The sequence below is a fragment of the Hippopotamus amphibius genome, chromosome 1 (assembly GCF_030028045.1).
Source record: "Hippopotamus amphibius kiboko isolate mHipAmp2 chromosome 1, mHipAmp2.hap2, whole genome shotgun sequence".
Lineage (NCBI taxonomy): Eukaryota > Metazoa > Chordata > Mammalia > Artiodactyla > Hippopotamidae > Hippopotamus > Hippopotamus amphibius.
The window spans coordinates 5,462,398-5,486,843 of NC_080186.1; the positions used below are offsets into that span (position 1 = coordinate 5,462,398).

At 45.9% G+C, this 24,446-nt stretch overlaps 1 protein-coding gene across 3 annotated transcripts in view; it reads left to right on the forward strand.

Annotated features, from left to right (window-relative positions):
• The window catches only part of CAMTA1 (calmodulin binding transcription activator 1), an 869,135-nt gene that overhangs the window by 817,869 nt on the left and 26,820 nt on the right, over nt 1-24,446 (forward strand). For all 3 annotated transcript variants that reach the window (XM_057695058.1, XM_057695065.1, XM_057695074.1), the window contains one exon: nt 21,422-21,573. In XM_057695058.1, the coding sequence (XP_057551041.1) occupies nt 21,422-21,573 (152 nt within the window). Of the gene's footprint in view, nt 1-21,421; nt 21,574-24,446 lie in introns of those variants that run through there.

A 24,446-nucleotide genomic window follows, 5' to 3' on the forward strand; every position in this document is an offset into this window, starting at 1 on the left:
GGGGCGCGCGGGGGCGGTGCCGGGGCGTGGGGCGCACCCGTGCTCGCGGCGGGGGCGCGCGTGTTTACGCGCCGGGGGAGGGAGCGTGTCGGAGGAGCGGGTGCGCGGACACCCGCGTTTGTGGAGGAGAGGGGGGAGGGCGTGGGAGGGGCGCGCGTGTTCACGCGCGGGAGCCGTGTGTTTGGACGCGCGAGTGTGCTTGGGGCCCGGCGAGTGTGTATGGGGCGAGCGTGCGGGAGGGGGTGTTTGGATGAGCGTGCGGGGCGCGTGTTGATGGAGCGAGGGGGAGGGCGTGCGCGTGTTTGCGGAGCGGGGGTGCGAACACGGGTGTTTACGGAGCGAGTGGGAGGGTCTGGGGGCGCGCGAGCTGATGGAGAGCGCGCAGGGGCTGAGTGTGTTTTGACGCGTGAGTGCGCGTGGGGCCTGGCGTGTCTACCGAGCGACGGAGGGGATCTGAGCGCGGGGATGGGACCACGCGTGTTCGTGGAGCCAGTGGGGGAGCGGGAGCGCGCGCGCGTTGCCGCGAGGCGGTCGGGGGAGGGCGTGGGCTTGAGAACACGCGTGTGCGCGCGAGCCGGTGGGAGTGTTTGGGTGATGGCGGTTTGGGGACGCGCGTGCGGGGAGGGGCCGCGGCCAGGCGGGCGCGGGGGGCGGCCGGGCGCGAGCGGCGCTGGCGCCCGTGGGGCCGCCGGCTGGGTTTTGTTTGCAAGGCGCGTCTGGGCGGCGGGCTTTTCGGATGGATTGCTCGCTCCCGAAGCCAGACGTGGGGAGAGGGACGGGGACGGGTGCCCGCTCAGTGGGGGCGCGGGGAGAGGGGCGGGGACCGGTGCCCCCTCGGCGGGGAGTGAGGCCGGGACAGACTGGCACTGGGCCCCAGGCGCCTCTGCGGGGCAAGGCGGTTGGAGCCTGCCTTTTCCTAGCAGGCCAATGGAGTGAATGAACGTTTTATTAATCCGTGCGTAGAACGGCGGCGGGGAAAAGTTGTTTGAGTTCAGAGACAAAGGTTTGGAAGAACTTCCTGAGAGCTGTGCTTCCCTGCGGACCAGGGACGGGAGACGCGCACTGACCCTTGCTTCCACCAGCCGGGCTCTGCGTGGCCTTCTTGCATTTATGAGATCTCTCCTGCTTTGGTTTCCTAGGCAGTGAACAGTGTCAGAGGCGGCCCTGATGGTGTTCAAATATTTGAGAGCATTTTTCAATCTTCGACGATTTCTGCAGGCATCAAGTTTCTGAAAATATAGTGCTCTTGCAAATTATCTTCTTAATCAATTGCTTCACCAGGGAATGATGGCAGCTTTTTTAAAGCCCGTTTTGTATTTTTTGTCCACCATAGCTTGGTATGATTTCTACTGGTTAGCCTGAAATATCTAATTAGCAAAGTAGAGACAGTAAACATGAGAAGTGCTCTCAGATAATTCTGAAGTGCCTCTTGTATTGGTGTGCTTGAACGCATTATATTTCTTCCACCAGGGGGGCCAAGACCTGAAATTTAAAAATTGTGCTCCCCCAGAGTTTTGTCACATATGATGAATATCTGGCAGTATATAGAGGAGTTCTTTTTTCTCTCTGCTTAAAGGAATTGTTGAGAGAGTTTCCCTACAGAATCTGTGTTATTGCCTGGGAAACTGATAAAAAGAAATACATAAAGCAGTAGCACTTTTCATGGTGTTTGTTTACAGAAAGATATTTATTAAGACCGAAATTAGATGATAGCAAGTAAGCTTACGTTTCTTTCTCTCTCTCTCTCTTTTTTTTTTTTTTTGTTAGTATTAGATTTTGGGAGTAATAATGTTTAATGTTCTAGAAAACAGCATTTACTTACAGGGTATGCATTTCCCAAATAAATTCACATTGGTGAAAACAAGCAGAGGACTACCTCGAATTCCTAAGGGACCTGGACGCAGGCATCCTAATTAATTATGTTCTAAATAACCTAAGCGGAAACACAGTATTTAATGTAGTAGTTAATAACAACATTGTATCCTTTAAGGATTCTTATTAACTCTTCCGCCTTTTTATTTTCTTTAGTCCTCTGTGGAGGGCTCTGCAGGGTTTTCTTGCCTGTAACAGCAGCTGGCCCTGCTGCAGGTCGTTCATGTTGGGCTGTCCTAGAAAGCACGGGTAACATGTGGAACTGAACATTTTTTACTTCACATGAGAAAGATGGTGAAGTGAAAGAATCAGTTGACCTTGAAAGTTTCCCACCTGAAAGGTATAAGACTCGTATTGATAGCTAAGATTCAGATGCTCATCTCAAGATTCCTTGCCTCTGGCACTGCCGGAAGTGTCTGTTTTGGTAACCTGGAATTTCCTTTGGGAACCATCGTAATTTTTCTGGTGTTTTCGATCCTTGCTGTTGTGAACTTCTGACATTGCAGAACTGTGCTTGTAGGCTGCCTTTTAAAAATGTTTAAGGACAAATTTATGTTTACCTTTTATTTTTACATTTACATTTATTTAGAGCTCAACTTTAGGTATCACCCAGAAAGGTCAATAAAGACCGTTTTGTGAAACTTGGCCCCGTCCTCTAGCTGGTGCAGTGGTTTCGGGAAGTCCTTTATTCTGCCTTAGGAGTGTCCGCTTCCCCACCCCTTTCCCAAATTTTTCTGTGCCTGCTGCATCCTCTCACTTTTAAAGGCTGTGCTCTCTCTGACTTAAAGTGGGCCCATACTGGTGTTTGTATCGATCTTTTTGAAAGAAGACTCTCTGGGTGGTGCCAGGTCTTCGCTGTTAAATCTCAACCGTGGCATCCTGTCACACTGTATAAGCCGAGTATTTGGGAGTTTATTTCAGTTACGTATTCCCTTGCCAAGAAGCTCCTCTACGTGATGCAGTTGATTTGCATACACCTCGACCTTAAAAGAACGGGGGTGGGGGTGGGGTGGGGGGCGTTTAAGGGAGTTTACAGAGAAACATACTACACAGTGAAGATAGGGGAGATCAAGAGGGAGGAGGTAAAAGGAAGGTGAGGGTCCAGGAAGGTGAAACGGGGGATGGGAATGGATGAAGTTAGGAAGCGACACGCATTCCCTAAAGCCTTACACGCTTTCCGGCGGCAGGCCATGAACTGCCGGCTAGGCTCCCCAGCGATGCAGGCTAAATCTTGTCTGTCTTATGCCTCACACGCCATGCATTTTCTTATATTCCATGGAAGTTCTGACGGTCATGGATGAGCGTTGAGTGGTGGTGGGAGAAGTCTAGTCTAGAGGTGCGTTGAATTACCTTAAAGACTGCATGCTAATATAGGTCATCATGAGGGTGTTCACCCTTCCTGAGTGGATTGCCCTGAAGGCAAATGACTGACTTCTCTTTGTTGTAAGTGCTTCCAAATATGTTAAAGTAACATTTACCAACTACCCAAATGAACCAGTTGGTCCGTTTTTTCACCTTTCTTCTTCTGTCACCCCCCTCCAAATCTGATCCCATCTGTTAGCCCACCTTCCCCCAACCCCCCAGCAGCTGCTCAGCAGCCAGGCTGCTGTGTCCCCCTCCCCCTTCTCCATTTAAAATTCTTCCTCCTTATTCTCTGAGCCTGACTCACACCTGATCTCACTAAGGAACCCTGTCCCCTCATCTCCCAGGTTAGATTAGCGGCTCTTTGCAGGGCAGGGCAGCAAGGAAGCTGTATCTTCCCCTACAACCCCTAGTGTAATGGAACCTGGGAGGTGGAGTTTCATAAGTACTGTTATTTGACCAAAAAATTATATGCATGGTGTTACTCCTTGGATAGAGTGAGAAGAACGTAACGAGAATGTTCTAAAACCGGACTCTGATCCTGTTTTGTGCATTCAGCTCAGTCCTGCCTGGTAATTTAGACACAAGCTCCACAGGATCTCCCATTCAGGTCCGTTCAAGATCCCTAGTGGATTTAGGTTTCCATTTAAGTGGTCTCGAAGTGGCCTAAAAGTCTTGGCCTGTGTCAGTGTAAAATAGCAGGGTCTAACACCTGAGTCGTCTTTTGGGATTTCTTAAGATTGGCCAGAAACTTGCTGTCTAGGAATGCATATAGGTAACAGCTGTTTGCTTGAATATAATATGGTAGAATGAGTACTAGGTTTCTGTTTTAGCTCTACCTCTAAGCAAATGAGAAATCATAGACAAATCGCCTTACAGTCCTGGATCAGTGCTTTACCTGTTTTCTGAACCTATTAGTAGTGGTTCAGGAAATTAACTTAGTAGTTAACATCATCAGTTATTAAAATCAGAATGCAGTTTGGGAAGTTTTTGTTTCAGGGGTGTGTGCGTGTCTGTGCACACGTGCACGTGTGCTGGGTTCTGTTTCTTTCTGTGGGCCACAGTCAAAACCTGTTGAAAGCCCCTGGACCAGTTAATTCATAATCCTCTTTACATCTCAGTGTTCTGTGATGATTCTCTTTTGTGGGATGTGTCTGTTGTTATGACAGTCAATTTGGCAGTAACTTAAGGCCTGAATGAGGTAAGATACTTCTGTAGGCATTTAATTCAGCAACAGAAGGTCTCCAGCTAGGCAGGAGCTCAGTATACCTGTCTCTGTGTTTCTGATTTATTTGGGTGATCAAAATGTTTCAAATGATCACGACAGCTTATTTCTGCCCAGATTTATCCCATGTTTTATACAGAGCTTCAAATGATTCTTATGTACTGCCACTAAGGTCTATTTAATGATATTGAATTTTTTTTTTTTTTTTTTGTAAGTGGAAGCAGAACTTTCCCAGGATTTATTTAGCAAAAAGACCCACATTTCAGTTGATGGATTCATTTTAGGCCCCCTTTCTAGCTTTAGGTGACGGAACAATTCAAACTGGCTTCTGTAAAAAAGGGAATTTATCGACTCCCATGAAGTCCAGTCTTGGCGTTGTCTTCAGGTACAGCTGGTTCCAGATGTTGAAGTGATGTCATTAGAAACGTGTCTCTCCCTCTCTTGGCTCTACTTTCCTCTATGTTGGTTTTTATTCTCAGGCGGGGGTTCCCGAAGCGGTAGCAAGATGACCCACTCAGAGCTCCATCTAGGCTTATATTTTGCCAGTTTAGCAAATATCTCTGGGAAGACAGCACTTCTTTCCCAGTAGTTCCAGGAAATGTTCTATCCCTACTGGCCCAACTTGCCTCGTGTGTCCAATGACTTGAATAAGGAGGGGTAGTACCCTCATTAGTGAGACCTGGCTCGCCCACCCCTGGAGACAAGGCTTGGGGTTAGAACCGCCTGAACTGAGCTCAGGGCAGCTCCAAAAGAAGCGCGGTGCCATGGCCAGGGACGGGGAAGGAATGCCGGGCAGGTGTACTGTGCTGATCTTCACCCTTGACTATTCATATTCCTAAAGAAAGCACCCTTTGTTCTGAAACTGCAAAAGTTCATAACAAGGCTTATTCCATGCTTTCATTTTCATGGGTCCCATGTTAAATGAAGACACACCAGGCCTTTCAGCAGACCTTTAAATGGGTGCTGACAAACAATCCCTAGGACCGTTTTCAGAAAATATGACTCAAGTCCTTCATATTACACTCCGTGGTTTGGATTAATCAACACAGAATTTCTTTAAATACCCTTTTTTCTTTTCTAGTAAGAGAAACCATTCATTCCATTCTAGCCAGAATCGATGCCCCTGGCACTTGTGTGTGTGTGTGAAAGATGCTTTATCTAAGAATGTAAAAAATAGGAAGTGCCCAGCCTAAAGCTGATGATGTTCTAAAAGCTTATAAGTCAGTTGAATAATATTTCCCAGACAAACATTGCAACAAATAGTGGGTACTTTCCCAGGCTAGACCGAGACCAAAAACCTTTTGAATCCATAATAGATACTCTGAATTTGCAGGAGGAAAAATAAAATAAAATGTGTGTGCGTGCATGTATCACATATAAACTGAAAAATGTTGAACTACCTAATCTACATAATATATAAATATATAGCCTACACTTACATGTTCCAAAACAAATGAAAAAAGTGAACTTCACATTTGAATATTCAGTGATCCTGCTTGAACGGAAATAAATGTATATGTAAAATAACTTCAGTCAAGGGAAACTTCTTGCTGAAGATTCTTAATTCACAGGGTAGAACCCAAAATGATTCTCTGAAATTACAAAGTCTAGCTCTCTAACTTTTTAGGAGAATAAACCCAGAGAGAGTAAATAATTTCAGTTTCTTGATAACATAACCCTAACTATTATTATCCATGATAATTGCAGTTGAACAAAGAAGAGAGAGAGTGGTTTCCTGAAGAGTTAGAACAATGAAAAGGGAAGGAGAATGTGGGTAAGAGAGGGGGTTATATGTGTCAAAGGCTGACTGAAGAGGAATTGATTGACCCATAAGCAATAAGTGGAGGAGCCTCCCAAGAAGAAAGAAAGGAGATGGTGGGAACAGTTGTGGGGTCAGTTTCCCATACTAGTCCCTGGGTGAAATTCAGCATTAACCTATGTAACCTTACAGGGGTCAGTGGTTGCTTAAAGTGGACCAAGAATTTCCTGATTCGGAGACTGTCTATATCACGGTATTGTTTAGAACTAGTTTCAGTTCCTAAACTCTTCTGTGGGAGTTACTTACAGGACATGCTTATAAGAAGCTCCCCACCCCACCCCCCCACACACAAAATGTTAACATAAGTTTGAGACACACCTACCATTAGCTCTCCACCAGCAATTTAGAGTGCACGTTAGTATAATAAGGTGCAGAAAAGTTATACATTAAAGAAATGCAAACGTACTTAGTGGGGTTTAACCTAGTGTTTCCAAAACATCTTTAACACAACATTCTGTTTTGTTGGTCTGCTGAGATGTTGCTCCAGGAAATGGTTCTGAGCCTGGAATCCATGGACGTCCCGTGGGTCTGAGTCCCCTGAAGTTGCATGCAAAACTTATTATATGTGTGTATTTTTCTGGGAAAGGATTTGTAACTTTCATCCCCGTCAAAGAGCCCATGGACATAAACGGTAATCATTGTTATGCGTTCTTTTCTAACAAGGGACGTCCAAGTCCAATTGCCCTTCATATCCCTCCTCTGTATGTTTCATGTCAGCCTAGGGGTATCACTCGGCAGGCCTGGGCCGTCACTAGGGGACCGGGGGTGGGGGGGTGCCCAGAGACGGGGGGGGGGGGGGCATGCTGTAAACAGGGAGCTGACTGGCCACTCGATTATTGTGTTTATTGTCAAATAGATTCAAGAATTAGCAGCTTCTCTCTTTCCATCAAGAACTGTGGAAAAGTGAGGCTTCCCTGGCGGTCCAGCAGTTAAGACTTCATTGTCCAATGCAGGGGGTGTGGGTTTGATCCCTGGTCAGGGAGCTGAGATCCCACATGCCTTGCGGCCAAAAAACCAAAACATAAAACAGAAGCAATATTGTAACAAATTCAATAAAGACTTTAAAAATGGTCCACATCAAAAAACTCTTAAAAAAACAAAAAACAAAAACTGTGGAAAGAAATTACCTATGCAGAACACTGCTGTATTGCTAAACTCCAGGTGTGTTCATTCCCCAACAAAGAAGAAACGTTATTTTATTGCAGTAAAGGGACTTTTTAACAGTTAAGGACCCACAGAAGAAAAATCCATTGAGAGTTAATGATAAACAGCTGCGAACTAAGATAAAGCTTTTCCTTCAAGAAATGTAAAACATTCAACTCACCTACATTTAGATTTAAAAATCAGGGTCATAAAATATTATTCAATAGAGAGTAAGCCATCAATAACAGATATGCGTTCCTCTGAATAGTCTAATTTACCCTGAATGTAAATCATCAGAGAGTAAGAAGTTGGACCACATTGGAACTGTGTTGACTTGCTTTTATGAAATGGTGCTTCAGTGTCCTTTAATACTAAATGGTAATAAACAGTCATTTGAAACCCAGTCTTGCCTTTATTGCGAGGATGTTGACGTCCATTACATCATAGCCTGTCTTATTAATAAGCACATGGCAGACAGTTCTTTCAGCTCTTAGTACCTGGAAGAGCCATGTTCTCCACAGCAACTGACAGTGATCTTGAAACTGACTGCCTCCCTTTTTTGCTTTGTTTGCTAAGTTCAGCCAAATTTGGGGCTCACAGTTAACCATTTTAGAGGATTTAGTGTGTCTTTTCTGTGTAACAACTTTACCCGAGCTTTATTTTATTCTCCATGAGTCACCATCCTACCTAATCTCTTGTTAATCACGAGTGTTTTTATCAGCCGCCTTGAAGAGACACACCTGGACCCAGGATTGGTTCCAGTTAAGTGAGGGCAGGGAGGGAAATAGGTTGAGAAGGAATGGATTAGGGCAGGGCAGGGCAGGGAAATCGGGAAAGAGAGGAAGAGGGGGGAAAGGGGGGGCTGTGGTAGGGATTTGTGAGGGACATGTCCCAGGTTAGTGTCCACCACCGTTTGAGCTGGTTGTTGACCTTTGTTCTATTGTTAAACTGCTCCCTGAACCTTTAGACCAACTACAGCAAGTCCCCTACATACGAACCTGGAAGTTGCGAACTTTAAAGATGCGAACGTGCGTCCCCATGTCCAATCACGTTAGTTCACGTGTCTGGCGTACATTGTCACGTGCGTGCATCCTCTACAAGTGGTTGTGCTTTTGTGTACGTGACAGTACTCTATAGAGTATCTTTATTTCAAGCCAAGGATGTCCGGAAGCAAGCCTAAAAGCAGCGGTGATGTAGCTGGCACGATGGAAAACAAAAATGAAAATAACTGAGAGAGTGAAAAGATGGTAGACCTGATGGAATTGGAGGCCCAAAGAAAGGATGAAGAGAGGCAAGAGGAAGAAGTAACTGAAGAACCAAAGAGATTCATGACACAGGAAATGGCAAGAGGATTTTCTTTACTTGAGGAGGCACTGTTAGTTTTTGAGGCACAGGACCTGAACATAGAATGTACATGAAGGTTGCGGCAGCTGTTCAGAATGCAATCCAGCGCTACCCTGTCATCTATGATGAGAAAAAAAGACCTACTACGCAGACATTGCTGGATCGTTTTCTCAAGAGCATAGATGGAATTGAATTCAGCGAGGAGCCAAGGAACCAGAACCTGTGCCATCCACGTCAGGCGTGAGTGAAATTGCAGCTTGTCCTCCGTCTCCTACTGCTGACGGTCCTTTGGCTCTACCATCTCCCACCTCCTCTCCCTCCTGCAGTCAGTAACTCTTCTTGCCTGTTCACTCGATGCCAGCCCCGTATGCCAGCTGTCGTACTGTACTACTGTACTTTTCAAGGTACTGTACTGTAAGATTAAAAATGTTTTCTTTATTTTTGTGTTTGTTTTTTATGTGTTCTTTGTGTGAAAAGTATTATAAACCTATTACAGTACAGTACTATATAGCTAATTGCGTTAGTTGGGTACCTAGGCTAACTTGGTGGGCTTATGAACAAATTGTGCTTACGAACGAACTCTCAGAACGCACGTCGTTCGTATGTTGGGGACTTACTGTACACTCAGAGTGGGATGACTAAAGAAGCCCAGTTCAGGGACTTCCACAGGGACAGCAAGACAGGTCAACCCCAGAACTGTATGAAATCAAGTTGCTTCCCCATTTCATGAAAATCACTCTCTGAGTTTTTAGCTTTTTCACCTAATCCCAAGGATGTTTGAATAGCGGCCTTACTAATACATTCATTCAGGCCTCACTCATTTAGAATTTGCAGAAATTTGAAGGTGACTGCGATCTAGGGGTGGAGCCCTAATGGGAGATGTAGTACCAAATTACAGCCTCCCAAACTCAAAGTGTGGAAGCCAGTAGCCTGCAGACATGGGAGGGCAGTCCGTGGTGTGTTTTTATGTGTCTGGAGCCAGGACACAACACGGTCCTCAAAGGGATCACGACAGCACTAAAAAGGAACTTAACAGTTAAATTTTTCTATAGTTCTGGTGGTTCCCTTGGAGAAGTATTTTATTTTGGAATAAAACGGTTAAAGTGGTATAACATGGATTTTTTTAAAAAATTCCTCTATTTGTCAGAAAGGCCTATGATAAACTGTAAAATAGTATCTTTAGATCATTTTATCTCTTTTGACCTGCTTTTTAATGCATCTAGTATTTTAAAGTAATACAGCTATTTCTTTTAAATTTTAGGCATTTCGGTCCATTGATTTGGAAGGGACTTCTTTGCCTCTATTCCAGATTTTTATAGAATCTTATGGCATTGTTAAAAAAAATTACTGTAGTTAATACCCTTTTGCGTTCTCTGTAGAATCCAGTGTTTAAAAAAATACGTATTTGTGGAACATCTTGGACTCAAACTCTCTCACGAGGTAGCAGGACAGTCAGAACGTCTGTGTGAACGGCATCACTACAGTTAGCCCTGGGAGAGAGGCACTGCCAGCAGCAGCTCTGCATAACGTATGCAGAGTGATTTGGAAACAGTGAGAGAAGGAGTGTTTCAAGTAGAATCCCGAGCACACGGTGTTTCGGTCAGATGCTGAGAACTACCAGGAACTCAGGGCAAATAACATCTCATGATTAGAAGCGTTCCCTAGAAGCAGCCGGGATTTTTTTTTTTTCTTAACACCTTTGCCCCAGGTACCTTGTCACATCTTACTCTCAGCTTCCTTTTTTTTATTTCGTTTTCAACTTTTCTCCCTTCTGTCTCTGCCACAACCTCCTTGTAAAGCACGGCTGCTAAGGCGAAAGCATTATTGGGTACCGGCCTCAATTAATTTTGTTTGTTTTCAAATGCCTGATCCCCGATCCACATGATGGGATTAGGAAAGTGTGGCCCCGTGAGAAGGGAAGGGACGGCTTTTCGTAACTTGGCTGGAGAAAACTCACTTAGAAATGACGAAGGGAAACAAATATTTTGTTCTATGCAACCTCCTTTCCCTTGTCCTGCTTGAACCCACACTTTCTCTTTTGAACAGATGAAACCAGTCCCTTGTTCAGTAAGTACTTATTGAGGACGTACTATGTCCCAGGTCGCAGGAAGACGGCAGTGAGCAGGGCCAAGGCAGGCGCTGGCCCTGGAGAACTGCCGTGGTCTCTCTTCCTTTCCCTTTGTTTCCACGAGGCTGAGGTTCTGGGAATGAAGGCTCATGTCTCATTTGGTTTTTGTGTCCCTGGTGGCCACCGCGACAGCTTGAGTTGTCCTGTTTGCCGTTCCATCCCCAGGTCCCTGGCACGGTGGTGTCAGGCCGTGGTGTCCCGGCAGGGGATGTGCAGCCGATACTCACAGAAGGAGTCTGTTCTGGCCCTGATTCTCCACCCTTCTTCCCTGAGGACTCGGAGTGGTTTTTTTGGTACAGCGGGACACCCCAGAACAACCTGCCAGCGGTTAATTAAGGGATTCTCACCCCTTGACGATTCCTGTGTGTTTTGTACTGCGTCTTGGCAGCTGTAGTTCTTTTTTTTTTTTTTTTTTTTTTCAAATAATTGTATTTATTTTTGGCTGTGTTGGGTCTTCGTTGCTGCGCACAGGCTTTCTCTAGTTGTGGTGAGTGGGGGCTACCCTTCGTTGTGGTGCATGGGCTTCTCATTGCGGTGGCTTCTCGCAGAGCATGGGCTCTAGGTGCACAGGCTTCAGTAGTTGTGGCATGTCGGCTCAGTAGATGTGGCACGTGGGCTCAGTAGTTGTGGTGCAAGGGCTTAGTTGCTCTGCGGCATGTGGGATCTTCCCGGGCCAGGGATTGAACCTCTGTCCCCTGCATTAGCAGGCGGGTTCTTAACCACTGCACCATTTCTTTTCCACTTCTTCCACGCAAGACATTTAAAGTTCATCCCACTCACATCCTCACATCCAGGTGACGTGGCTGTTCATCTTCAAATCCCATTACAGCACTTTTCCCCCTAAAGACCCCATCAGTGTCAGCGGTAACACGATTTCCTCTATCACTTCATCAATTTCTAGAATGTCTTGATCTGCACTTATAATAATAACTCTCATTTTCACTGGGCACTACAACTGTTGAGGCAGTGGCCTCTGACTGTGTTGCTCTGGGGGACATTAGCAAGCCTAAAACGTGCACCTCTTTTGCAGACTCAATGACAGTAGGCGTAGAATCTGTGTCAGAGTTCCCGATTTCCTTCGGTCTCATGCTAATTAGCTGCGGTTTTGCTGCCTTGTACTGCAGTTGGTTTGCTACTTGACTGACAGTGAAGTTGGCTCCTGCGTAATTCGGGTGCCCTTACTTGCTGGCTGCCACGTCGTGATACAGCTGAGCTCCTTGGGTTCCATGGAGCCTTTGTGTCCTTGGAGGAGAGACTGGATGTCTTCCCCCTTGTGCACCTCCAGCTCTAGCACCGAAAGATTTCAAAAGAGAAATCATTGTAGATTGGCTTTGTGGCCCTCATAACAGTTTGGCTCCTCACTGCTGTTCATCAGTTTAAAGGATTTTTCCCTGTCATTCCTAAGACTGAATTTGTGAACAGTGTGACACACAGACCAAGAAGAAATATGAGTCCCACATCCCTTTCAATGATTAAGGTCTTAAGATGAATTGCTGATGTCCGTTTCTAGTGTCTTGGTCCGTAGAGTTGGGGAGTTTTGAAAAAGTGGAGGATGGCAGTTTTTCCTAAGGCTAAATTTAGCCGTTGCTTTGGAAAATCAGAGTGGTACAGCTTGTGCCTTATCTCCGGCCGGCCTCACCCTCTCCTCTGAACTTGGACGTCTTCAGCGGCTCGCAGGGGAGGAGCGGCTCTGTGCACTCTGGCGGCCCCTTGGTTCCGGGAAGGAATGAAGCGATTTTGTGTTCCCCGTCTTTCGGAGCTTCCTGCAAAATGCAGGAGGGCTTCCAAAGCAGCAGTTACAGTTCTCTACAGAAATAGCCCGAGTCATGCCTCCTTGTGCTTCATCAGCCCTTCCTGCCAGCGCAGCCGAGGCTGGAAATGGAACAAGAGACATGGCCTCTGGTCCCCAATCCAAATAGCAACAGGAGGGCACATGTGCGCTTGAGCCACAAATAACGCGTTTTAAAATAGCAGATGGTATTTGATGATCGCGCCTTCATTCATTTACCTGCCAAGGCAAAGCTTTCTCCTCTGCTGTGGCAGCAAGGCCAGCGGTAGCCCAGGTCAAGCAGTTGTCACAACAAGCGGGGGTTTGCAGGTGTTGTTTGTTGGCCGCTTTTCAGGCCATTGCAAATCCATGCCCACCTTTCTGAGGCTGTTCTAGAAAATGTCTCTTTGGTCTGACATGGTAAAAATGTCATGTTCTGCAACAACTTAACCTGTTAAGTACTTTTGTAACTAATTAGATCAAGGTGCACTGCCAGCCACCGTGTACCAAATGCTCCGTTTCGCCAGGGAAAAGCAAGAATACCTAAAAGATAGGGATGTGTATTTATAAGGTGGAGCTCAGTGGAAAAGGACAGGGACATCGCTGTGAAATTCTAGTTTGTGCCTTTGAAGAAGTCAGATCTTCCTCAGCTTTCTGCCAGAGTCTTACACCAACACACAGTTATGTAATTTCCTTACCTGAGCCCCCAGGAAAGGACAGCCGGCCAGGTAAATACCTAGAGCTTTCTCATGTGCTTTCAAGGCAGCTCCTTTGGACTCTGATCCTTTTGGCCATTCTTTCTCTCCCTGGGGAGTAAGGGGTAAAACAGGCTAATTGGTGTCTAGTCCCTGGGAGGCCACTGTGGAGAGCAGAGGTCACTCAGAGCCCTTGCCCCAGAGTTCAGATGACCTCATCCATAAATTGGCTTCTGAAGAAGCTTAAATTAGAAAATAATGTTCCTTTCCCCTGACTAGGCACCTGCTCTGTATCTGATACTAGGATTACAAGACTTGCAGAAAGCGTGACCAGGTGGAAATGACACATGTAAGAAAATAACTGTACATTCATTTGCTAAGTGCTCTCAGGACACAGAGCAAGACTTGGAGGTTTACTGGGCCACCTGGGAAGCACGAGGGTCTGGAGCCTAACCTGGGCTCAGATCCCTGCCCTAATATGCATCACCTCGGGTAAGTAACACATTTTTGGAGCCTCCGCTTCCTCTTCTGTAAAAAGGAAGAGGCAAATCAGAGTTGTTTTCAGGATTAAAAATAATACACATGGCATGTCGCCTCCGTAGATGCGAATAATAATTTTATTACGAATAATAAAACTGAAGGGAGGTTTGCATCACACTCTGAAGGATAAGAAGGTCTCCATGTGGACATGGGGAAAGGTTGGCATCACCCAAGGCCCCCAAAACATGTAAAATTCCTGGTGGCTTTGGAGAACCATTAGTATGAGAGGAGCCCTAAAAAGTAGCCCAAGGCCATCAGCAAAGATCATTCCCTGCCGTACCAAAAACTTGACATTTTATTTTGTAGGTCACGAGGGGGGAGTTAAGTTTTTTCACAAGATTGCCTGATAAAAAGTCAGGAATTGCTTCATGTCATGTTTCTCAACACAGCTGTGAAAGTCAGTTCGGTTCCAAGATTTAAAGTGAGTTGTACAGAATCCAGAGGAGATAGTGGGTACGGCTGAACACCGAAGGCTAGCACGAGCCTAAGTCTGACTAGTCGTTGGTTCCTGACGCAGACACCTTCTTTCATCAGTTGCCCAAACCCTCGGGACTCTCCCATTTTTATAGCAGCAAATCCCAAACCTTCTAAACTTAGAATATACTGTGGGTGTCTGACTTCATGACGTTCTCTCTGTGTTTAAAACTTCGGTACTGCTTAGGAATTTTAGGTCGATATTAATTGGGGACATTTTTAAAATGAGTCGCTTTGAGAGTTAGGAGACCCTGTGAAAGAGAGAGACGGAGCTGACCCATGCTTGCTGCTGTGCTGTGGACACGGTGTGTAACAGCCCTAAGGAGACACTTGGACAGAATGAACCCAGCAAGAGAAAAGGGGACATGACGCGGGCCAGCGACTGGCTAGAGATGTTTTTTCATCTTCTTCCTGATCTTTGTAGTACTCAAAGCTATTCTGGGATTATGAGTGTATTTTTCTTTATGTTTTCTAGCATTGTTGGGAAACTCTAGGAACTGAAGGACAACAAAGTGGTTATATCCTGTGCCTGTACTTTCGAGATACAGAAATTAAGCCTATAGGCTTCTCTTTTTGTAGTTTGATGTATCAGGAAGATTTCTTTTCAGCATTTATTTTATCGATGTATTATATCCAGGTAACACAGTACTTCCACTGTCATTTCATCTAGGTTTAAAATGGCCCCTCGAAGGGCAGAACGAACACTGCAGTGCTGTGTTAGAGTTGGAGACACTGGGTGAACTCATGTTTATTTTCATATAGAAAGGAAAATAATTATAGATATGTGTATATACATGGGCTGTTATACTTTACAGCTGTGCCCTAGCTCTGTGCAGTGAGGGGCCTAGAAGCAGGGACACCCCAGCAGCAGTGAGCACACCCAGTGCCCAGGTTTTGATTTCTCAATGCCATTCTCCAATCAAAGGAACCAGGGCTCCCTAGAGAAACTGCTGCTTCTGGGGCTGGGACAGGGAAAGTAAAAGATGTGCCTAGAGCACCGGTAATGCCAGAAAGTAAGTAAGTGCCCGAAAAGAAGGAAAAAAGGCCAAAGGTATGTCCAAGGGACACAGGAGCCGGCTCGAAAGAGCTCCCAATGGCCACGCTGGGACAATTTGGGCAATCAACATAGTATCGGGTTATGACCAAAGTGTAAAGTAAATACACCTGAGTTCATACTGACACAGATAAATGATTGATCAAGTTAAATAAACCATGAAGGACAAATCTTTCTTATAGGAAAACCCCAGATAATATGTGCGATACGCATCCACCCACAAGGTCGAGTTTAATTCTCTTCCCCCTGGTGGGCGGGACTTAGGGACTTACTTCAAAAGAATAGAGTGAGGAAAGAGAAGAGTAGTAACTTTATCACGGAGCACTCTAGACTTAGAGAGCAAGTGGTCCAGGTCCACATCAGCAGTGCATCATCATTTACCCCACTTGTGTGATGGGCAGGGTACTTCGTCTCTCTGATCCTCTTGCTAAAAACCCATGACTGCAGTCTAATCATTAGAAAATGTATCAGGCAAACTGAAATGCAGGGACATCTACAAAGTACCTGACCAGTAGTCTTCAAAACCGTTCAAGTTGTGAAAAATAAGGCAGTACCAAGAAACTGTCACACATCGGAGGAGAGAAAGGAGATTTAACAGCTACATGCAACCTGGTATCCTTGGTTGGATCCTGGAACAAAAAAAGTACATTAATTCTAATTCAATTCTGATGGTGCGGTATAACTCAAGGCTGTAACGTAGTGAATAGTAATGATATACCAGTGTTAGCTGCTGAGTTTTGACAAATGCACCCTAATTATGTACGATGTTCATCTTAGAGGAAACTGGGTAAAGGGTATGTGGGAACTCGACTATCTTTGCAACTCATCTGTGAATCTCAATTATTCAAAAAAATTTTTTAATTTATTTACAAAAAATATTCCCATCGGCATGACTGGATAAAAGTTTCCAGGCAAATAATAGTTTAGACTTAAGAGAGTCTGACTACTTTTTAAAAATTTATTTATTTATTTATTTATTTATTTATTTATTTATTATTTTTGGCTGCGTCAGGTCTTAGTTGCAGCATGTAGGATCCTTCGTTGTGGCGGCCGGCTTCTCACTGGGCTTCTCTCTAATTGTTGCGGGCGGGCTCCAGAGCGTGTGGGCTCAATAGTTGTGGTGCATGGGCTTCGCTGCCCCTCGGCACGTGGGATCCTAGTTCCCCGACCAGGGAGCGAACCCCTGTCCCCTGCATTGGAAGGCAGATTGTTAACCACTGGACCACTAGGGAAGTCCCCAAGAGAGTCTGACCACTTTAAAAAAAAAATTTAGTTTATTTCATCTTCACAGGCAGAAGTGAGATAGATAGCGATATTCCCGTTTTACAGAGAAAATGGAGGTGCAAAGTGGTCATTATTTTTCCAGAGTCACACAGTGACAAGATTAAAGCTGGAGCTTTCCCCTCTATTCCAGTGTTCTTTTCATCACTGCCTAGTCTAGAAATGCTGCTTCTGCTAAAAAAAAAGAAGAAGAAAAAAATTGCAGGTAGAACAGGCTCAGGAAAAGGCTTGGAATGAATCGTGAGCCAGACTGTTACTGCAAAGCCATCAGCATCATTTACCTTTTGTCTAGGGTACAGGTAGGTGGGTGCGTGTGTCTTGAATGTAGTGGGAAGGAATTGCCACACGATAGTTGAACAATCTCGTTCCCTGAAACCATGCAAGTAAATAACCTACTTTCAAGAAAAGCAGGAAGCAAAGACAGACACCTAGAAAGACATCCCACTTAGAAGAAGAAGAAAGCAATAAAGAGGTAAGATTCGATGAGAGAGCAGTGCCTGTTGAGTTGCAGAGAGTAGGGCAAAGAGGTGGATTTTAAATCATTTTCAAGTGTTGTCAGATCTGAGTTGGCCGTGTGCTTGAGAAGGTGTGCAGCCCAGTGCTGTTGGCAGAGTCCGTGTGGGTGGCCCTGGCATGATGTACAGGAGATGACATCCTGCGTGTCCACATTGGGCTGGAACCTGTGCTTTTGCTCAAGCAGGTGGTCCTAGGATCCTTCTTTAACAAGTGCTGGGGTGGAAAGAGGATTCATTCTTGAGGAAGGAGGCTGGGGTCTTAGAGCCGCAATTCTTGAAATGTGGTCCCAGACCAGAAGCATCAGCATCACCTGAGAACGTGTTTGAAATGCAACCTCTGGGCTCACCCAAGCCTACCAACACCAAAACACGCTGGGCATTGGGCCCACCCGTGTGTTTCAAGAAGCCCATTGGGTGATTCTGATGCCCGCTGACACCTGAGGACCACTGGGCTGAGCAGAAGCCTCCGCTCGGGTGGCTCACTGCCCACAGCAGGGCATGACCCGTGGTGAGCACTCAGAGACTGCCGCTGGGCAGGAGGGACCCCAACGTGCTCCTGGAAACGTGTGGCTTCGGCTTAGTTTCCGTGCAGCTGGGTCTCACGAGGGAGCAGTCCGTTTGCTTTGCTCAAACTGTCCTGAGGACAGGAGGCTTGCAGCCCCGCAAAGCTGAATCACTGTCGGCTTTGTTTGAAACATCATGGGCGAGACTGGGGCCAAATCCATCATCCCCCTCAATCTGCACATTATTTGTTTTCCTCCCCTCCCCCCACCCCTCACCCCCCACCGCATTAATTTAACAACCCGGGTTCATTCAGGCTGCGGAAATTATTTGTTGACCAACAAAAGAAGACAGGGATCTCTTCCCTAAGGCATCCTCCAGTGCCTGGTACACAGTAGGTGCTCAGTAAATATTTGTGCATGAACAAATGGATCTATAAATATACTTTTTTAAATCAGAAAAAAGGGTTTTTTTTACTTCTAATTGTATTACCCTTATCCTATAATTACACACAATATAAAATTAGGATGAGAGAATTGAATGAATGATGAGATGAATTTGCCAAGGATTTGACAACAATGCTTTAATTAATAAAGCTGTAAAGCCAAAGCAAGCATCAAGTTGTTGCTTTTGACTTGCCAGTCGTGCAGAGGTGGAGACCATCATTTTATCCGTCTGAGGATGCCTTACTGAGGAAAGGAAGTGTGGATTCTTGGTCCACGGGGTACCACAGACCTGACTCTCCTGGTGGCCAGCTCAGTTGTTTCTTGTTTTAATCATCACTACTTTCCCCCTTTGGAGTCCAGAGGCTCAGAGATGCCGTTCTGCACGACATAATTTTCTTGAGGCAGATAACCGCTTCTGAGTACCTTCACAAAATGCTTCTCGAGCAGCTTAATAACATGCAAGAGCTGACTGCACAGTCCACTGTGGGGCTGGCGCTAGACACACCGCCCGGGAGCAGGAGCCAGTGACCCCTGGGGCAGACACGGACGGCGTCATGGTGACTTAGTGTTTTGACGGGGAGATGCACTGGCAGGGCCTGGCTCCGCGATGTCGGGGAGGATCAGGTCTGCGGTGTCCGTGCCTGCTGCGGGGATGGGCAGGGGATGGGCGGGGTCGGGGGGCAAGCCGGGGCGCCTGCACTGTCACGGCCGCCGCAGTGGGAGCAGAGCCACCCCGACAGGCTGAGCACAGCCAGGTGATGCACTATGCCTGTCTACCTCTTGGTGTGACATGCATGCTCATCTTGGCCACCACACTCCAGAGACGTGCAAACCGATCCAAAAGCAGCGAATCGGGTTCTGAACACTCACTTAAGAGACGCAAGATTCTCAGGTGGGCAAAAGGGATCCTCGGTCCACTTAAACCAGTTCAGAGGGATGTGTGAGGGTCTCCGGGTGGGTTCAGAGATGAGTGGTCGGCTGGCTAGCAGGATCAGGAGGAAGCAGGGAGAGTTTATAAACACGCCACGAAGGGTAACTGCTGCTCCACTTGGGATCACACTCTGTTTATTTTTTATAAATGTATTTATTTACTTTATTTCTTTATTTATTGGCTGTGTTAGGTCTTCGTTGCTGTGTGTGGGCTTTCTCTAGTTGTGGCGAACGCGGGCTACTCTTCGTTGCAGTGCGTGGGCTTCTCATTGCCGCAGCTTCTCTTGTTGTGCAGCAAGGCTCTAGGCTCGCGGGCTTAGTTGCTCTGCAGCATGTGGGAACTTCCCAGCCCGGGGATTGAACCCACGTCCCCTACATTGGCAGCCGGATTCGTAACTACTGTGCCACCAGGGACGTCCAAGGGATCTCACTCTTTTTAAAGGTAAAATTCTTTGTCTTCGGTTGCCTCCAGGTGGAGGAGTCCCGCATTCTGCAAAGTTTCTGTTTTCTAATGGATAGGGCATGGAGTAAGGATTCTAGAACCACCCCTGAGGTCACTTTGTTTTCCGTGAGTGGTCATAGGATGGCCACGGCCACGGCCAGTGCATCACAAGCAGGGTCACTTAGGGTTGCTCCCCCATCGGTGGCTGTGCCACCGAGATGCTTCGCAGATCCTCAGAGTTTTTTGTATCTTTTTGTCTATGTGAAATTGGAGCAAAGACATTACCTTTCACTTTTAAAGAGGAAGGATTTTTCCTTTCATGTTGTTCCTGGAAATAGCTTACTAGGAAAATAATACCATGATTCTTGAAAAGCAGTCTTCATTCTCTTGCTTTTGTGGTTTAGAAAAGTGAAATCAATTTGATATTCAGTATTAAAAACTTCCCGGCAAAACAGGTATTTACTGTCTTTTTACTTTGAGAAAAAATTCTGTTCCCTCGGGTAAGACCATCTAATTCTTGTGCTTCTCTTCCCATAACTTTCCCTTCCTGTCGTCACGTGGCAGCTAAGCTCCAGATCCTGGAGACGGATAGACTAGATATCTTCTCATGCCTCAGTTTCCTCATCTGTAAAATGAGGACAGCAACAGGCCCTACCTCACACGATGGTCATGAGGGTAAACGAGTTAATATTTGTAAAGTTATGTGCATGGTGACCGGCACATAGGAAGCTTTCGGGGAAGTGTTCTCTCTGCCTGTTGTTTAATCTCTCATAGGATCGATACGCTTTACTCACTAGTGTCAGGATTTATAGTCAGGATGGCAAGGAACGCTGATAAATATTTCTTCTCCGGGGTACTCCTTTTCATGATTCAGATGGCTGTATTTTGAAAATAGTGATGCCTTTCGCAATTTGAAGAAGAGCTGTGTGGTCACGGCTGTTTGATCCGATTCCAGAGGCATTTCGTTCACTTGCTAAAAGATGAAGCCGAAGGCTGGCACACTGTCTGGGACTTCCTGTGTTCTGAGCATTTACATCTGTCAATTCATTAAATTCTCTCAGCACCCTCGGAGGTAAGGACAGTTATCATCCCCATTTAAGAGTTAGGGAAACTGAGGTACCAAAGGTTTTGTTTCAAAGTTATGCAACTATTATAGGCACAGCCAGAGTTCTTCACTGTGTGCTGACTGGTCCTTACCCACTACTCTAGTTTCATCTTCTGCTCTCCTCTCTGCTGTGGTCCAGCCACATGGCTTCTGCTCCTTGAACGTTCTGCCTCAGGGCATTTGCGGTTACCTCACCCCAGCTCTAATATATGTGTGTGTCTGTGGCTAGAGCATGGATCAGAAAGTAAAATCTTTTTTTTCCCAATGTTGGGTAAAACAGATACTACTTTTTAAAAACCTATATCTCTATATCCACACGTGTGGGTAAAAATCTATATCTCTATATCTATGTGTGTGGGTTTGCGTGTGTTCTTCTTTCCCACAATGACTGATTTCTTCCAGTGATTTAAATTAAATTGTATTCATTTCATTTGTTTGCTCTAGGGGCCTGTCTACCACATCTCCCTTCAAGGTTTCCACTGGGGAGTTTGACACAGGAATGGGGTCCAGGAACCTGAAACCAGGACCTTGACACAAAGGGGTTTTCTGTTCCTTTAGCTGAGAACTTTGGGCTGCTGTCGAGGCCACAGTGTTGTATGAGGTGTCAGGATCACTACCGTGCTGGAGAAATCCAGCCTGGACAAATGCCAGTGACTTGGTTGAGTTGGTGGCCGTCTTTTGGATGCCCGTCCTGCAGGCAGGTCTAGGCTCACCTAGGCTACGTGTTAACGGCCCTTCTTCCAGAACACAACCTCACTCTTCCCGGTTCTGCCCTAGATAACCAGTTCAGGATGTCCATCCTCGAGCGGCTGGAGCAGATGGAAAGGAGGATGGCTGAGATGACCGGGTCCCAGCAGCACAAGCAGGGGAGTGGAGGAGGCAGCGGCGGAGGGGGCACCGGGAGTGGGAACGGAGGAAGCCAAGCTCAGGTACGAGTCCGTGCGGACGGTCGCTTGTCGTGGTGTTTGACGTTTTATTGATGGGCGCGGCCGTCAGTCACATGTCCCTTCTCTGCTGCTGCTGGTACCCTTCCTGGAGGAGGCCAGAGGTGGTGGTGGGGGCGGGGTGGTGCCTTGTAGTCCCTGTGCTTCTGAGTATTCAAATCTGTGTGATAGGGAAGAAGCCTTGGGTGGTGGGGCTTCTCTGTGGTTCACCTCTCTAAGCCTTACATCACGTGCTGATCTCAGAAGTCACTGCAGTGACCTGCCAGTGGGAGGACGGGCCCCCAGTGACAGAACAGAGGCCAGGTGATGGCTCATCCACTGGGCTCAGAGTTCAGCTAGAACCTATTTTGTGTTTTGTGTTCTATCTCCATCTTAAGTAGAAATAGAAAACATGATTGAGTTCATTCATTCATAAGCCTTTTATAAACTCAAGGGGATCAATATGAAAAGGGCCCAGAGAAGCTGTTTCTGCAGTTTTTCAGTAGAGGACAAGAGAACAGTATACATTTCGTCATTGTCACAGATTCTTTTCCATCAATTCCAAGACAAATGCATCATTATTGTCTGGTACCGGGAAATCACCAAATATTATTTTAGAGTCCCATTAGTTTTGAAGGCTTTATATCAATTTCATTTGGGAGCTTCTTTTTGGAGACATCTCCTAGGCAGAAGTGATTTTTCAGGAGGCCCTAGAATAAATGTAAAGGGACTGGTGGTGTTTCTTACCTCCACCACTGAGACGTTACCTGAAAACGTCAAATAACTCCCCCTCTTTCTCTTCAAGATGAATGATTTTTTTTATGAACAATTACATTTTTAAGTGAGCATTTTGAATTTTGTGATCCTTGTAAATATCGTGTTAGTAAGATTTTTAATAGTAGATGAAAATAAAGCATACAGTACCACATCCCCAAAACTAACTTTTTTTCTGCAAATTTTCTTATTTCTCACCTGTCTTCAGAAGTCAGTGGAAAAGGAAAGACTTGGAGCAAAGTAAAATATCATTAAGGCTTCCTGTCCACCTGATACTACTGTTTTATAAAACGAAGTAAACATTATTCACTAGCTCATGGCTAAAATAAGAGATTCCCATGAAATCCTTCTCCTTTCACCAACAAAGGCTACGTAAAGGAAATGGAATGTAACGTCATCTCATAATTCAACTCTTTGGCAACTGGCCTATTATCTGCTCCCATATTAACTGCTATTGAATACTCTTTCATCAGTTTAAGTTGGCTTCAATAAATATCTGTGTCCACCTTACATGATAGAGATGCGGCTGTTTTTGTTAATACAAAGAAAGTCCGTCTTTGCTCCCTCCCCGGTGACTTCCGTGTGCCCCCGAATGTGTTTGTCTGGTGTGTACAGAGTGGCCCTGCCTGAGCCTTTTGCGTTAAGGTCATTCTGCTGCAGGTCAGGGTTGCCCGACTGTGCTCCTCTAACATGTCGTGACAGTTCTAGCCAGGGTGACGTTACAGCCATCATCCGCCTTTTTATTTTTGCCGGCATTTTTTTCCAGATTTCAAAACAAGAAACAATGTGGAGCAGCAGTGTTTCTGTAGTAATTGAATTTCATATGGCCAAAATACCTTTAAAATAATACCAGAGAAGAGAATGGGACCAGAAGGGCCATTTATATGGTGGGGGGTGGGGGGAGGAGGGAGCGGGGAGTGTGAAACGTAAAACTGCTATCACAGAGACTCAGACCAGCTGTTGAGGTTCCTAACTTTGATTTTATTTTTCTTCTTTTTTACAACCTCCTTTTACAACAAAGAGAAGAAAGCCAGGTGGTTGACACGAGTGAATTTCTCTTTCCCTGTGCCTCTGTTGTTCGTGTTAACACGTATATCTCGAGGTCTCTGATGCCTGCCCCAGGATCCTTTTTCCTTTATATAAAGGACGGGATTATTACTGGATTTTTTAAATGTATTTTTTCAGTTGAGATGTAATTGACATGACATCATGTTGGTTTCGGGTGTACGGCGTAATGATTCCATATCTGTATACTTCCCGAAACGATCACCAGCATAAGCCTAGTTAACATCTGTCATCACACATAGTTACAAACTTTTTTTCCTTCTGATGAGAACCTTGAAGATCTGCTCTCTCAGCAATTTTCAAATATGCTGTACAGTGTTACGAAATACAGTTGCCATGCTGCACCTTACATCGCCAGGGCTTATTTGTTTTATAACTGGAAGTTTTACCTTTTGGCCCCCGCCCCCATTTTGCCTATCTCCTACCCCCCACCTCTGGCACCTGTCAGTCTGTTCTCTGTATCTATGAAGTCAGGGAGGCTTTGTATGTGTGTGTGTGTGTGTGTGTGTGTGTGTGTGTGTGTGCGCGCGCGCGCGCATGTTTGTTTAAGATTCCACCTGTAAGTGACATCATACAGTATTTGTCTTTCTCCCTCCAACTTATTTCACTCAACGTAGTGCCCTCAAGGTCCATCCATGTTGTTGCAAACGTATTATTGGATATTTCCAAGTGCTTCTCTAGGGAGAAAAATCCCCATCTAAGTGACTTAATTCTCCTTCAGAAGGAGCAGGGGAGTCAGCGGTCCAGGCAGCCCCCGGTGGAAGCTTTAGGAAAGTTACCCCGCTTTGCTCTCCACTGACAGTTTCCTGCCTACAGTGTTTACTTCAACTGGGCGGCTGGGGCCACGTTTTTTGTTTGTTTTTTAGCAGTATATGCTTTCCCTGAGCTGGATCAGCACGAAGTTCACATCAGAGCGTCTGCTGCAGTAGACAGACTCTGATGTGCTTAGCGTTATGGAAAATCACCGTGTGCCCGGCTGTGGACGTGCACCGAGGAGCTGGACTCAGCACGTTTTCTTTTCCCTCATCTTCCGTTTCGCG